The 15,344-nt window shown below is 35.6% G+C and overlaps 1 protein-coding gene across 10 annotated transcripts in view; it reads right to left on the reverse strand.

Annotated features, from left to right (window-relative positions):
• UTRN (utrophin) overlaps window positions 1-15,344 on the reverse strand; it is a 504,261-nt gene that overhangs the window by 304,739 nt on the left and 184,178 nt on the right. For all 10 annotated transcript variants that reach the window (XM_036870974.1, XM_036870970.1, XM_036870976.1 and 7 more), the window contains 7 exons: window positions 14,534-14,683; window positions 13,238-13,399; window positions 12,654-12,782; window positions 11,811-11,984; window positions 9,947-10,102; window positions 5,214-5,384; window positions 445-624 (listed from right to left, as the gene is read on the reverse strand). In XM_036870974.1, the coding sequence (XP_036726869.1) occupies window positions 445-624; window positions 5,214-5,384; window positions 9,947-10,102; window positions 11,811-11,984; window positions 12,654-12,782; window positions 13,238-13,399; window positions 14,534-14,683 (1,122 nt within the window). The remainder of the gene's footprint in view (window positions 1-444; window positions 625-5,213; window positions 5,385-9,946; window positions 10,103-11,810; window positions 11,985-12,653; window positions 12,783-13,237; window positions 13,400-14,533; window positions 14,684-15,344) is intronic.

The following is a 15,344-nucleotide window of genomic DNA, read 5'->3' on the forward strand; positions in this document are numbered from 1 at the left end:
GCCAACCCATAACTTGACCAATGTCAATCAGTTTGTAGTCAAAACTTTAACTTAGGCCATCAGATGCTAGAACTGGTGCCCTTAACTAGTACACCAATATTAGAACATTACAAATATTATATATATAGTTTATAATAGTATGAAAATCAAATACAATATTAAGTCATTAAAATGTAGCAAATAAGGTGTATTTACTAAGATATTAAAGTACACATTTCTATGTATATCACAAATGGTTTATTACTTAATAGAGACATTTGAACTCTTTCTAGTTATTATCTTTTCAAAGGAAAAGATAAAATGTAGTCTAATGAAATTAATTCACAAGCAAAACATTATTGTGACAAACAGAAAATAGGATTTGGAATCCTAATCAAAACAGTATTCGTTTATACATAATTAAAGGAGAGAAGATTTCACCATGAAATTCTTCCTGAAACATACCATCAAGGTGTTGCACCAATCCTCGGTCCAGGTGCGAACCCGGCTCCACCCGGCATTAAGGACACAGAGCTTCTCTTCTAAAACAGGCTCACTGCCCTCGATCAAGTTCTGCAGGGCAGCACTACTCTCTGTGATGGTATTTAAATCAGCTTTTCTCTTTTCCAGATCTTTCAGAATATTCTAGAAAATAAAAGTTCCCAGACCTACTTGATCTTTCAAAACATTATAAAAGTTTATACAACCTTCATTTTTAAAAAACTTTTCTTCCATGTATACATGACTCCCTAGATAACTTACACATGTCAAAGGTTCACAAGATTCCACAACTTACTAACATGATGAGAGTTTTTAAGTTTCAAATAAAAATTAAATATTTAATTATGCAAACACCAAAGAATGTAACAAATTTAGATGTGGAAAGGTAATTATTTCATTTATTTTAAGTATAAATTCCATTCATTACACATCAACACCAATTATCTTCATCAAAACTCTAGAAATAATGAATCAGTTCCATTTTCAGTAACTACAAGTGGGCAAAGCAGGACTATCCCAGAACTCAAAATTCTAAGATGACTTAACATATTGTCTGTTTATAAGCATTAGAAAAAACATTTCGTCTTGTACTATACATCATAGGAGAACTAGCACGTCTAAGCTTTGGTTTTACACTTGTCTTAATATGTAAAGTTAATACTCTAGATGGTATTATGATTATTTGATTTTCACATTCATAAGTTTGACCAGGCAAGGTGTGCAGTCAGAGAATTATAAAGAGAATGTCGGGTTCCAAAATTAAAACTACAAAATTCTTTCAATCAAAAAGTAACATGTGGGCTTCCCTGGTGGCGCAGTGGTTGAGAATCGGCCTGCCAATGCAGGGGACACAGGTTCGAGCCCTGGTCTGGGAAGATCCCACATGCCACAGAGCAACTGGGCCCGTGAGTCACAATTACTGAGCCTGCGCATCTGGAGCCTGTGCTCCGCAACAAGAGAGGCCGCGATACTGAGAGGCCCCCGCACCGCGATGAAGAGTGGCCCCCGCTTGCCACAACTAGAGAAAGCCCTCGCACAGAAACGAAGACCCAACACAGCCAAAAATAAATAAATAAATAAATTTTTAAAATAATAATAATAATCTGTAAAAAAAAAAAAAAAGTAACATGCATATATCTACCCTACTGCTGTTGTATGTACCTTTTTAGAAAAATATTTAAACAAATAATTTCAAGAAGCTCAAATCTACATTTAATCTCACATCATTAAATCACATTTTGAAAGGCATAAAAACTACAAATTCACAAGTAAGTCAAGGTATAAGGACTCATTTGGCCACATCAATTACTAGTATTTTTATAAAGACACTGAAATATTTCTCTCAAGTGTTCTCCAGCAGGGAGGGGAAAAAACAAAAACAAAACAGAATACCCACAGCCATGCCCTCTGCAGTTAATAACTTTCTGCATTCCTTCAGTGGCTATGGACTGATTGACTACAGTAGTCTTTTAAAACTATAAGAAATAATTAACTACAAGCAATTAAATGTAAACAGTACACACACTATGTTAATAGATTTTATTGTAAAGAAAATGGCTACGTTGAAAATAATGATTTTTAAGCTATGGAATAAAAACACTAAGTTCCAGAATGCAGATGCTATTTAAATTTTTCATTGAAAATAATTTTATATACTATTATAGTGGAAATACATTAAAATGTTTTGAAATATGCATGTTTCTTAAATCTGACAACACAACATTGAAAAACTGGGTGATTATGTTACATACTGATGTTTCATTTGGTTTACTCTAGTGAAGAGAATGTGTTATGAATTCATGATTTGTATATACCATCTTCATTATTTCAAATCTGAAATAAGATTAAATGGGAATTTAAGAGTGAATAGTTCCAGAAGAAACAAACTTATCATATTTACTGTCTTTACCTTAAAAATGACGAGAATCAACTGAAAAACTAATTGAATTTATGTGAGTGCACAAAGGTTGATGATTAAAAATTAAATATGCAAAACTTGGTATCACTTATGTACCAGCCATAAGAAATTAGTAAAAACAAAAAGAAAGAAAAAGAAAAGCATACTTCATACATACCAATAAAATAAAATAAATATGTATGTATAAACTTTTTTGCATACATGATAAAGTTTACAAAGAAAAAAACCAAGGCATTATGTAGGGATGTAAGGGAATTTGGGGGGGAAATGAGACATTCCATGTTACTAAAAAGACAAATATAACAAAGATGTCAATTCCCCTCAAAACAAATTTATAAATTCAAGGCAATTCAAATCGAAATTTCTAACAATTTTTCTAAGAATTTAAGAGTGATAATTCTAAAATTCATATGAGTATATACAAAAGAAGAAGCATAAAGTCAGGAAATCCTGTCTTTAACTACATGTTAAAATATATTATAAAGCCACATAGTTAAACAGTTGAAGAACATTTCAGAGGGTCAGATCAGTGAAGCAGAAAACAAAGCAAAGTAACAGGTAAAAAGAATATATGAATTGAGCATGTCACATCAGTGGGGAAAGGATAATTACACAATAAACAGTGCTGAGATAACTGGTAAACTATTTGGAATAAAAGGTTAGAGCCTTACCTCATTATATACACCAAACTAAATTCCAGAAGGATTAAAGCATTAAAGGTAAAAAGATGAAACTATAAAAGAGCTAGAAGAAAATATAAGTAAATAATTACATAACTTTTGAGTAGAGTTGGCCTTTCTAAGCACTAAAGGCAGAAATAGTTAAGAAAAAAAGCATTTTATTCTTTAAAAAATATATAATAAGTTTTAAAAAAACATACAAAACAGAAAGGAAACTACAGTGGCAAAAAACAAAACAAAATAATTTTGTACCAATACACAACACCCTAAGCATTAAGAATTGTAACAGGTAAAGAGCTCTAAATTAAAAGACCAAACTGTGATAGAAGCTATAAAAAAAAAAAAACCTTGCACCAATACACAACACACTAAGCATTAAGAATTGTAACAGGTAAAGAGCTCTAAATTAAAAGACCAAGCTGTGATAGAAGCTACAAATGGCCTATAAACTAATGGAAAATGTTCTAATTAAATAACCAAAACATGTTATTTGCCTACTGCTGTCAAAAGTGTAGTTAAAACAAGCAAGTAGGAATTCTCACTCATAGCTGCTGGGTACATTTCTGAAGGACAATTTCATAACAGGTATAAGATGTTAAAATGGATATATCCCTTGACCCAATATTTTTAGAGCTAAGAATTTATCCTCAGGAAATAATTACGAATGCATGCTATGATTCAGCCACAAGTATTTTTATTCATCACAGCACTTCTTACAATAGTGAAAATTGGTAATAATTTAAATGGACATGAATGGAGGAATGGGACAATAAAAAATAAAGTATACAATGAAATACTATTCCTATCTCCAATGTGTGACACAAAAACACTTGTAAGTAAAGGAAAATGTTAAAGATATAAGGCTTTTCGAGAAGGTCATGAAACACTAGATACAATTCTGTTTTAAGTATATGCTTGTGCCTGCATGTCTATATGTGTCTATAAAAAACTGAAATGATAACAGGGTATTCTTTGATTAGAGATGATTTTTGCTCCTGTCTTTTTTTTTGTACTACACTATGCAAATGTTACTCAATTTGCGTATGTGACTTATGGTGCTATAAGAAAATAATGGCTTTCAAAGTGTATTGTAGAAAGAAGATATTTCCTTGAAAAACTTAAATTTAACAAAAATAAAGTTTGGTGCCTTTGGTTGGCATTCATCCACCATAACTCATGAATTCCAGTGTTTTTCACTTCCTTTATATATTTCTTTTCACTTCACACAGCCCATGGCAATTACACTTTTCATGAGCTATTTTCTAAACTGAGAACATTCTTCCTAGTGATTAATATCTTGACTTTCTTACAACAATTATCTCCAAAGAAGCATTCAAATTAAGGAGCTGTATTATCCCACGACCTCATAGCACCTCCTCGTCACTCCCCATCAACTGACATCTGTAGAGAATGTTAAAACTGATACCTGCAGCTTTATATAAACTTCTGTCACAGGATTAATCATTTATTTTCAGCACTTATCTCTAGTATACATGCTTCTTTCTTAGAAAATAAATTCAGGAAAAGAATGCTTCAGTAAAAAAAAAAAAAAAAAAGAAAAACTATCAATACTTTGTGTTTCATTCAAGTCTTTTTCCACGTCAAAAGACAGAACTAGCAAATCAACTCTCTGATCTCTGTGACTTCTAAGTAACTATAGGGCTAGAGAAAACTCTTGGATCTTTTATTGATTTTTTTTGAAAATTCTGTTCCTATGCTCTTTACACCGGTTAGTTTGCAATAGAAAGATTAGTTACTGGTACAAAAGTTACTATAGAAGAATTAATAAATAAATTCAGCACAATACTTTGTGAAGAATGAATACTCAAAAAATGTCACTGCTTTTGAAGGTGATAATTATAATATTTTCAAGTACCACCTAAGCATAATGACTACAAAGCCCTCGTTGATGAGCCATGTGAGTTTAACTCTTTTCAGAATCAAGATAAAAATATCTTCTGAAGATAGTTGTTTTTAAAATATTCTTATTCATTCTTAGGACAGAGACATGGAAAAAAGATAAGACTATATTTTATATGAAATGGAGAGAAATTACATCTACCCAGATTTCCCTGCTCAAAATGCCACCAATTACATTGGCATAATATTGGTGGTTCACCTGAACTACAACTTACTTTAGCCCAGGAAATTTCTGTATCCAAGTCACCAAGCAAACTTTCTGAAGTGGATTTCTGTACCAATTCAGTTTCAGTAACAGAAAGCCATTCAGAGAGAGAAGCAGCCTCTTTCTTCATTTTCCGAGCCAACTGTGATGCTCTTTCTAGATCCTGTTTTCCCTCTGTCACCTTAGAAAAAAAAAAAAGAGAGCACAAGAGAGATCAACATAGTGGGAATGAATCAGAGCATTAACTAAAGACCCAAACAGATTCATACTTAACCCCCAAGACAGACCTAACCTTCATCTCTGGCACCTAGAATCACACCATTCTTACTTTTCTGCAGGGGGACAATATACTGTAGTAGTTACATGTCAGGCAACCCTGAGTTTTCACCTTAGCTCTCCACTTACTTCCTAAGAGACCTTGGTGGAGGTTCAGCCCTCAAAAGGTTGCTATGAGTTTTCAGTGAAAAAAAATACATACACAAAGGGCTTGACCCAGTCCCTGCAGCAAAGTTAAGAAATCAATGAATAGTTCCTTTTATTATTTTGAACAGAAGATACCTTAAAATCCTCTCAATGAGGGATTCTGTTTAAAAAACACACTTAAAAACACACAGATATTCTAGCAATGTGAGGGGGAAATAGCAAGATTTTTTACAATCATAGGTTTTACAATTAACCACTTAATGTAAAATACAGTAAATGGCTATGCAACATAAACTTTTATTATTATTTTGCTCTTACTGCTGTTGACGGAAAGCAAAATGAACTGAACTGACATTTACCAGGCTCTTGATACAGCTCTCCTATTGTGCTAACAAATCTACACATGTTATACAATAAAACCCTGTGAAAGGCACTATGTTTTCCATTTAACAGAACAGGGCAGTGAAGATTAAAAAGGTTAAGGCCATAACCAGGGCGGCATGACCATCAGATTGAGGCTGGTCTGACCCTTTGCATTACATGATGGTACTCTCAAACTAAAGTCATTCACAACCTAACACTGAGTTGACACTTCAAAGGATGTCACAACACAATACATACACAAAAACATGTTCTTCCTTTCATGTGCACAGATGTATAGATGATAACATTACCTAAGTAGTACAGTGATAAGTCATGTATGGGAAGAAATTTTTTTAGATGATACAAAATTTCTTAGATATAAAAACCAAATTTTCTTAATAAGTAAAATGGGATTACATTTCTTTTTTACTGGTCCCATAGGTTCAGTTTTACTCTTTCATGTCTCAAGGATTGATTATTATTAAATTCCTTCTTAAAAGTGAAATTTTTTTCTATGGAGTTTAATTAAAATTCATGACTCTAAATTAATAGCACTTCAATGCAGACTTTAGGAGACAAATACTTGAATTCTTTTAAAAGATATTATGATACTTATCTGACTTTGACATGCCCAGGCAGCTACACAATTATCATAAAACTTAATGCTACCAAAGATTTCTGCAAACCAGGAAGAAGATAATTTAAGTTTCAACTTATAACAATTTACACTCTTCTCAGCCTAATCAATACATTTTAAGATGTACTGCATATTGAATTAGGCCATATCAAGTTGTAAATCTTTTTTTTTTTTTCTGGCCACGGGGCATGTGGGATCCTAGCTCCCTGACCAGGAATCAGGGATCAAACCCACGGCCCCTGCAGTGGAAGTGCAGAGTCTTAACCTCTGGACCACCATGGAAGCCCCTCAAGTTGTAAATCTTCTACCTAACCATTTATCCCTTCTCCCTCTTGGATATGCAACCATTCCCTCTCAATAGGATCATTCCCACCAGGTATGAAACATACTCAAATGTCTGTCTCTCCGTTTCTCTCTCTCTCTCTCTCTCTCACACACACACACACACACACACACACACACATTTCCTACTTTGGTCCCACCTCCCCTAACGACTTCCCTCTCTCCTACCTTCCCCATACAAATTCTCGAAACCATCTCTCACCTCCCATACGTACTTCAAGCCATGACATTCTGGCTTCTATCCCCATCACTCCACAGAAATTGTCTTTCCTAAGTTCAATAATGACCCCAATGGCAACAGATCTAATGGACATTTTTAAGTGGATGTCATATTTAACTTTCAATAATATTCAGAACAGGAGCCTACACTCATTCTCCTAAGGCCCTCCTTCCTTTGGCTTCCCAGACCTAGCACTTTCCTGGTGTGCTACCACTTCTTGCTACTTACTGTGGTTCTGTATATATATATATATATAATATATGGTTGCACAATGTGAATTTTTAAGGTGCATAATATGATAATTTGATACACATACATTGTGAAAGGAGCACCACAGTCAAGTTAATTAACACATCCAGCATCTCACAGAGTTATCTTTTTTGTGTGTGGTGAGAACACTTAAGATCTACTTTCTTAGCAGATGTCAAGTTTACAATTACAGAAAACAGCATGGTGGTCCCTCGAAAAATTTAAAAAAGAACTACCATATGATCCAGCAATTCTACTTCTGGGTATGTAACAAAGGAAATGAAATCATTATTTTAAAGAGATATCTGCACTCCCATATTCATTGCAGCATTATTTACAATAGCCATTGATAAATGAATGGATAAAGAAAATGTGGTATACATATGTATATAAATATATATGTGTGTGTATACACACACACACACATATATATACACACACATACATATATACTTTAGTTTCTTTTACAAGCTCATCTTCCTCAAATTCCCTCCTAAATGAGGTAATCCCTCAAGACTGAATTCAGGCCCTTTTCTTTTTTCACTATATCCTCTCCCTAAACAATTTCATCATCACTGAAAACTTAACCACCTCTATGCAGATGACTCATAAAATTTATATCTTCAGCCCAGATATATTCTCCAGACTTGAATAACTTTGTGAATATCTGACATATGCAATGAACCCTCTCAAAGGCACTTAAAATGTCAACATGTCCAATACTTGCTTATGATTTCTCCACGCTTCTGCCTTTCCTTCCAGTGCCCTGTCCCAGTGATGGCACCATGATTTTCTACATAATCAAGCCAGAAACCCAGGAGTCATCCTTCATCTCTCACTCCTGAATCCCCACATCAAATCCTTTACCAAGTCCTGCTCATTTCACTTCCTAAATAACGTCTTTAAAAAATCGGCTCATACCATCTCCACTGCTCCAAACTAGTTCAAACACCATCATCTCTCACAAAGAGCGTAACAATGACTTCCTAACTGGTCTTCTCACATCCATTCTTGCCTCTCTGCAATCTACCCTCCAAACTGCAGTGGGTGATCTTTTAAAAAACATATATCTGAGCATGTTATCTCCCTGCTAAAACCCTGCCATAATGGCTCATTGCTCTTAACACAGAGATTAAAACCTTTACCACAAATTCTAAGACACTGGTCGGATCTGGTCTCATCCCATCTCTCCAACACCATGTTCCCACACTTGCTGTCTCTGTTTTAACCACACAAATGTACCATGCTGCCTCCTGCCACAGGGCCTTTACACATGCTGTTCCATCAGCCTTGGAAGCTCCTCCACTGGTTTCACCCAGGCTACTCCTATTCATCCTTCAGATCTCAGCTTATGCACCACTTCCTCTAACCCAGACTGGACCAAATCCCCCTTTACATATACTCCTAAAGCACTACATACACTCCTTCATTACACTTCGGGCTAATAATCTGACATTACTTTGCATGGCTACTTGATTAATGTTTTCTTCTTTTATTTCTCTCAGTTCCATTAGGCAGAGAGATAATTTATGTTTTTCCTTACCACTGTATCTCTAACTGCCTGTATAACTCCTCACACACAGCAAAGTCTCAATTGTGTTGAATGAGAAAATGACTTAACTCCAAAACCATAATTACAGTTAGAGATCTGTTGTAAAAACCAACCACACCATTCCCATTTATAAAATGCCCAATAAATACAACATTTCACAAATAACTTCAGTTGTATAATATACAAATAAATTCTAACATATGTGTTCCAGATGTGCAGTGTATCAAAATGATACACAATGTATCACACCAGTAATCTAATCTTGCAGAAGTGCGGTCCAAATTGCCCAGGAAATGTAGGACTGTTCTTTCTTACTAATCTGAAAGTGATCACAAAATTTCAGCTAGTATTTGCTGGGCTTGTGTAGAAACTTCGTTAATATTTAATAACCAAAGAAGGGTCTAATGTATTACCTAACACAGCTTTTCAATATTGATGAGAAGGTTTCACTTCAACACATTTTTTATTTGTTTCTTTTTTTGTTTTATTGTGTTTTTGCTTCTCTGGTTTCAGGGCAGAGAGTCTCAATAAGAGAAGACATTAAGCCTATTGGATCCAGCTGGTCACTCACAGTAAAGGGCCTAACACCTTCCCCATGAATTCACTAAAGTGCCCGAATTATAGATGTTTCTTGAAAGGATTTTAAATCCTGACAGATTAATGTGAACTTCCTGTCACTATTTATTAGAGTCCTAATGTTTTTAACATTTCTCAGTAGATTATGCAATCTAGAAATCCAAGGACCAATAACTTGAGTTTATACAGAAACTATTATTTGTAGAGTTTCCTTAGAATAACTTAGGAAAAGTCAGTAGCCTATATAATAAAAAGTATTGGCATAAATGAAAACATATATTATTAATGCCATAAAATTCAAATATGCTTTCTCCCAGAAGTGAAATGTTAAAATACATAAATGAGAGAGACAGAGGCGGGCAATGCACTTGCTCTGCTCACCTGGGCACCCAGGTCATTGTAGAGAACCTTCAGAGAAGTCAGCTGCTCATCCATCCCCTTGGGGTTGTCAGTTTGCTGCTTCTGGACAATGTGCCTTCCTGTTTTGATTACAGTCTCCACTTCAAGCTTGACTTCACTCAAAATTTTATAGAGTTTCTTAAAAATAAAGATGACAAATTTTACCTATTAGTGATAACATGCCTGCTGGAACCATTTCAGAACATGGCTTACAAAGATTGACAGCTAAGAACTAACTATGGAGATCAAAGGGCTTTATCTTTCCCAGATCTGGTTCAAAGGATGAGTAAAATGAAATCAAGGCTGTAATGACTCTTTTAAATCAGATAAGAAAACACACTCATAGAGGTTATACTTGTTTTATTAAAAAAGAAAAAAACTCAAACATGTTATCTTAAAGGTTTATGAAAGTACTTGAATGAACATATTTCCTACATAAAATGGGAAAATATTAGGACTAAAAACTGAATGTCTAACATTTTTTAAATTACATTTTTAAAAATCCTAAATGCTATTACAAGAAAAAAGCCAACACTGGCTATTTCTGGCTGTTGGAATTTGGAAGTTTTAAGATTCATTTTTTTTCTTACAATTCTCTGAAGTACCAAGTCTACCACAATGAGTACATATTAATTATACAATGAAAAGACATATAAAAACTAAATACATCAAGATGTATATGACCATAGGAAGTCGAAGTTATGTAGGTCAAATTCAGAGCTGCCCTCATCCTTGTTACTTTAAAACTAAAAAGCTGTATTCTGGGCAAGTTCTCTTATCTCCATGCATCATAATCTTGACCTGAAACACCTCATGTGGCACTGTCACATAATAACAGACCACCGGACTAAGTTACACGAAGTCAAGGACAGTGCTTGCTCTGTTGATCTCTATATCTCAGTAAATAAATATTTACATTCATACGTGCACATGCGCACATATTATATATAAAAATTCATCCTATTTTTTCATTCTTCCACCCATTCAAGCTTTCAAGTAATCAAACAACCTTCAGTATGCAACAGACATGTGGAGACTGCAATTATGAAAAGCACAAAGAACTCTTCCCAGACTTTTCTTAGCTTAACTTGTGTCATCTTCAGTTTTTTCATGATTCTTCCCAAGCAGAACACTAGTTCTATGACTGTGCATGCTTGGCCACATTATTTTTAAATATCTATGCAATTGAATTTTAAAGTTCAAGACTAAAACAGTAATAAGGCCTTTTAAATAATTTCTTCTTTTACATCTTAGGTTTAAACTTTGATTTAAAATTTTATTTTCCTAGAGAATGATTTTTTATGCTATAATATTCCTGACATCCATTCTAAGTATAATTTCTTCTTTCACACTTTAGGTTTAAACTTTATAAATTAAAATTTGAAATTTTACTTTCCTTGCGAACACATTTGTCCTACATTGCAATATTCCTGACATTCATTCTAAGTATGGTTCTTCTAGCTACCTCAAATCTATCCTTTAAAATTTAGCTTATTAGTCACATTCTGCCAAAGCCCTCCCTCCCTAACTTCATCCTGTGATTAAGATGTATTTTCTTCTTTTTTTTGTAATCATGTTATATACATGTTTATTCTAGTTTCCTTATCTCATTACACTGTACTAATTGATTTTACTCTCTGCAGGCTATCGCTCTCCTATCTCTTCTAAATTCCCGGGAGGAAAGGACCACACTTCTAATTTTTTAACCTGTTTTTCGTCATTTATTCCTATTCTTAGCACACTTTAGACTGACAATTATTGAACAAACCATGTACATAAGCGCTGGATGAAGCCACATCACCGACGGGAAAACCCACTGGACACATTAACCACCCAGTGGCCTCACCATACACTTGTCCAAGTGGGTCTGTATGACATCAGGGTCCACATCCTTCACATCCAGAACATGAAGTTCTGCTTTCACACCATCCAACACACGCTTGCAGTCAAGCATGCGCTGTTCAAAGTTAGCAGGCTTCTGGAAAAGCTGGAACTTTGTGGACACCTCTCGAAGTTTCCTCTGTTTGCAGAAATGAAAATAATAAGCAATTCACATCAGAATGATAATCTTTCTCAGCAGACAATATTAGCATAACACATACTGCTAGAAGGCTGTAAAATAAAGCAACAATAAAAACATTCTTTAAAGGAACTTAGTGAGGTTGCCCGATCACCTTGGGGGACCGCACAGCCCAGTGTCATGAATTACTTGACACTCAGTGTCTCAGTCTGAGATATAATGAAAGGCTAAGCTAGCCTTGCTGGAATTAAAACTGCATCAATTTTCTTACCTGTTTGTAAAACACAATTCAAGAACCTAGAACTCACAATGCCCTCCGTCACAAGGTCAGGGTGAAGGTCAGTCTGCATCCCCCACTGAGGGGCTAAGTGGTACTGCACCCCATGCACTCAGCCTGCCCAGTGTACCAGCCATACCAGTACAGATGGAGGCTCTGCGTCAAGGGAAAAACCTATACAAGGCAAACATCTAAATCTAGATTGCTCTCTCTTCTCAACTCAACTAGAAAACACAGATCCAATAGTTTCCGGTGCACCTTCAACACATCACTCCCATCCCACTCTTTACATCACAGAGAAGACCAAAGGCATCCAAGTCGTCAGCTCTTTCTCACTTTCTTTTTATGCCCAACAGGCTGAAAAGGAAAAGGAAGCTGCCCTTCCCCTTCACCTGCAGCACATCCATCTGACTTCCTCCTCTGGCAGTCCGGCCTTCTGGGGAGGTCGGAGGCTGAGAACGTGTGCTTCTTCTCAGCTCCTCTAGGGTTAGCTCGTGGGCTGAGATCTCCGCTTGGATTTTCTACAAAGAGATTAGAAAAGGGAGAGAATGTCTGGTTTGGTTTTTTTTGAGTTTCATAGAGTCATACAACAGATAAGAATATATTGACCCCTATCCATGTTTTAATAAGTGTGCGTATAATAACAACATGGGCCACCTGTATCGTAGGACTGCTGTGTGCTGTGCACAAAGGCCTTTGTATTTGTCACTTCAAATGTTCGCCACTCATTTATAAAGAGGGAATTTCCCCAGTTTCATAGCTAAGAAAATTATAATTTTTAAATGGTGATCATTTGCCATTATCTCACATAAAAACCCTGAGAACCCCCAAACCCACATGCTGACCTGTGAGTAAGGCTGGCCTTTCTCACTGACTCTCCGTTGGGATGGCAGGAGGGGCTGGTGCCCTCGCAGGTGAGGAGATGATTACATATGCTCTCTTTACGACTAGAACACCCTCACATCCATGGCAATACCTGGGCTTCCTGAGGAACTTGGAAGGCATCTATCCTGTCGGTCAAGTACGTTGTGAGCTGCTTGTCTAACTCCCCTAAGCTCTCTTGCAAGACCTGAAGCATGTGGTCAGTTTCACGCAGGACCTGGAGTTGCTTTTCCAAAGAAATCTGCTTGCTCTCTGCCTACAGGGGGGAAAATTTACCCATTAGTCGCTCAGCACAAATATAAACAGCTGAATATAGGAAAACCCTTTTGTTCTAACCACCAAGATAAGGAACATACTATAAAAGCACTACTTTAAGACTTTGGCCTGCATTATAAAAAAATAATAATTAGCAATGATAACAGTGTAAAGGTCCTTCTAGTATCTTACGCATCTTGCAGGAAATTACTAATCTTTACTTCTTTCTATATAAAATGACAAAATACAAAAATGCCCTTAAGGGCACTATTTTAAGTGAAATAAGAGAGAAGGACAAATGCTGTATGACCTCGCTTATATGTGGAATCTAAAAAAATCACAAAAACAAAATATGTTACATATAACATATAATATAATGTTATATTTCAATTATACTTCAATAAAAAGGGAAAAATGTAAAGATTTCCTACATACCATATTAAAATAAAGGAGAATAAAAATATGCCATTTATTACAGATTTAGGGTATTTTTAGGACTCAGCAATAAACCTATAAACAAGAATATAAAATATAACAGAAACGTCTATGAGTACAGTGAACATGGAAATCTCTCTTTTTGCAAAGTTTAAAGAAGTTCTACAGATGTGCATAGTGTTGAGCCACTATTTATTGAACTTCTGGGTTAAGTTTGATGCTATTCATGATCTAAACATCAATAGTTATTTTTTAATATGTGTTCGAAAGCTTCTAATATCCACCCAACTCTCCTATAAAAACAATCTCCTTTCTCTACTTACTGATATGGACATGCATGTTGTGATACACTCTGAGTATCTATCTAAGAGACTATGGCATTTTATAATAGCAGCTTATATCAAATTCTGATGGCTCTAATATTTACTAGGATAATATGAGTCATTATTCTTATATACACCTATAATATGTTCCTTAAAGGAAATTAAATAGTTCATAAGTAGAAACAATCTCAAAGATAAGTTTTTAAATCATCGAGTTCTGCCTGCATTATAAGTGTAAGGTCTGCTCCTCCCCACCTAGTATTTCAACGCCCTCAACACCCCCATTGGTTACCAACTGTTCCCCTTGGTATAAGTTCCTGAGGTCAGCTCCATATCATAAACATCTAATCGACACTCACACATGGCCCGGTTCTTACCAGGTGACTCAGCTCTTCATATCGACTGTTGAACACCTCCAGTTTCTCACTGATGATATCATCGAGGATCCCTCCATCGATCAGAGTCTGGCCAAGTTCCCGAATCTGGGTGCGATTGTCCGCTGGATGTCGCAAAACAGATTCTAGAGACTGAACAGGGACAGGGGCAAAAAATAATGCATTTACCAAGGCAAAGTGAGTCAAGGATTCTAAAAATGTTCGCTTTACTTAAAACCAGTAATTCCATTTTCTAGAAATCTACTTAAGGAACAAGATCAAAAATGATTAATTCAGGGACTTCCCTGGTGGTGCAGTGGTTAAGAATCCGCCTGCCAACGCAGGGGACACGGGTTCGAGCCCTGGTCCAGGAAGATCCCACATGCCGCAGAGCAACTAAGCCCATGTGCCACAACTACTGAGCCCTCGTGCCACAACTACTGAAGCCCGCGTGCCTAGAGCCCATGCTCCACAACAAGAGAAGCCACCACAATGAGAAGCCCACGCACTGCAACGAAGAGTAGCTCCACTCGCTGCAACTAGAGAAAGCCTGCGCGCAGCAACGAAGACCCAACGCAGCCAATAAATAAATAAATAAATAAATAAAATATAATAAATTTATTTTTAAAAAGATTATTTCACAAAAATGTCCCTCATGGTATTAATAAACACACAAAATTGAGAACTCAGCATGAATGATGATATATGATAATTCCATAAAAATAATTTCAATGATTATTAATTACATGGGAAAATGTTCATGGTATGATACAAAGTTTAAAAGCAAAAAACAGTACTATACAAATAAAAGAAT

This window comes from Balaenoptera musculus, chromosome 12 (genome assembly GCF_009873245.2).
Source record: "Balaenoptera musculus isolate JJ_BM4_2016_0621 chromosome 12, mBalMus1.pri.v3, whole genome shotgun sequence".
Lineage (NCBI taxonomy): Eukaryota > Metazoa > Chordata > Mammalia > Artiodactyla > Balaenopteridae > Balaenoptera > Balaenoptera musculus.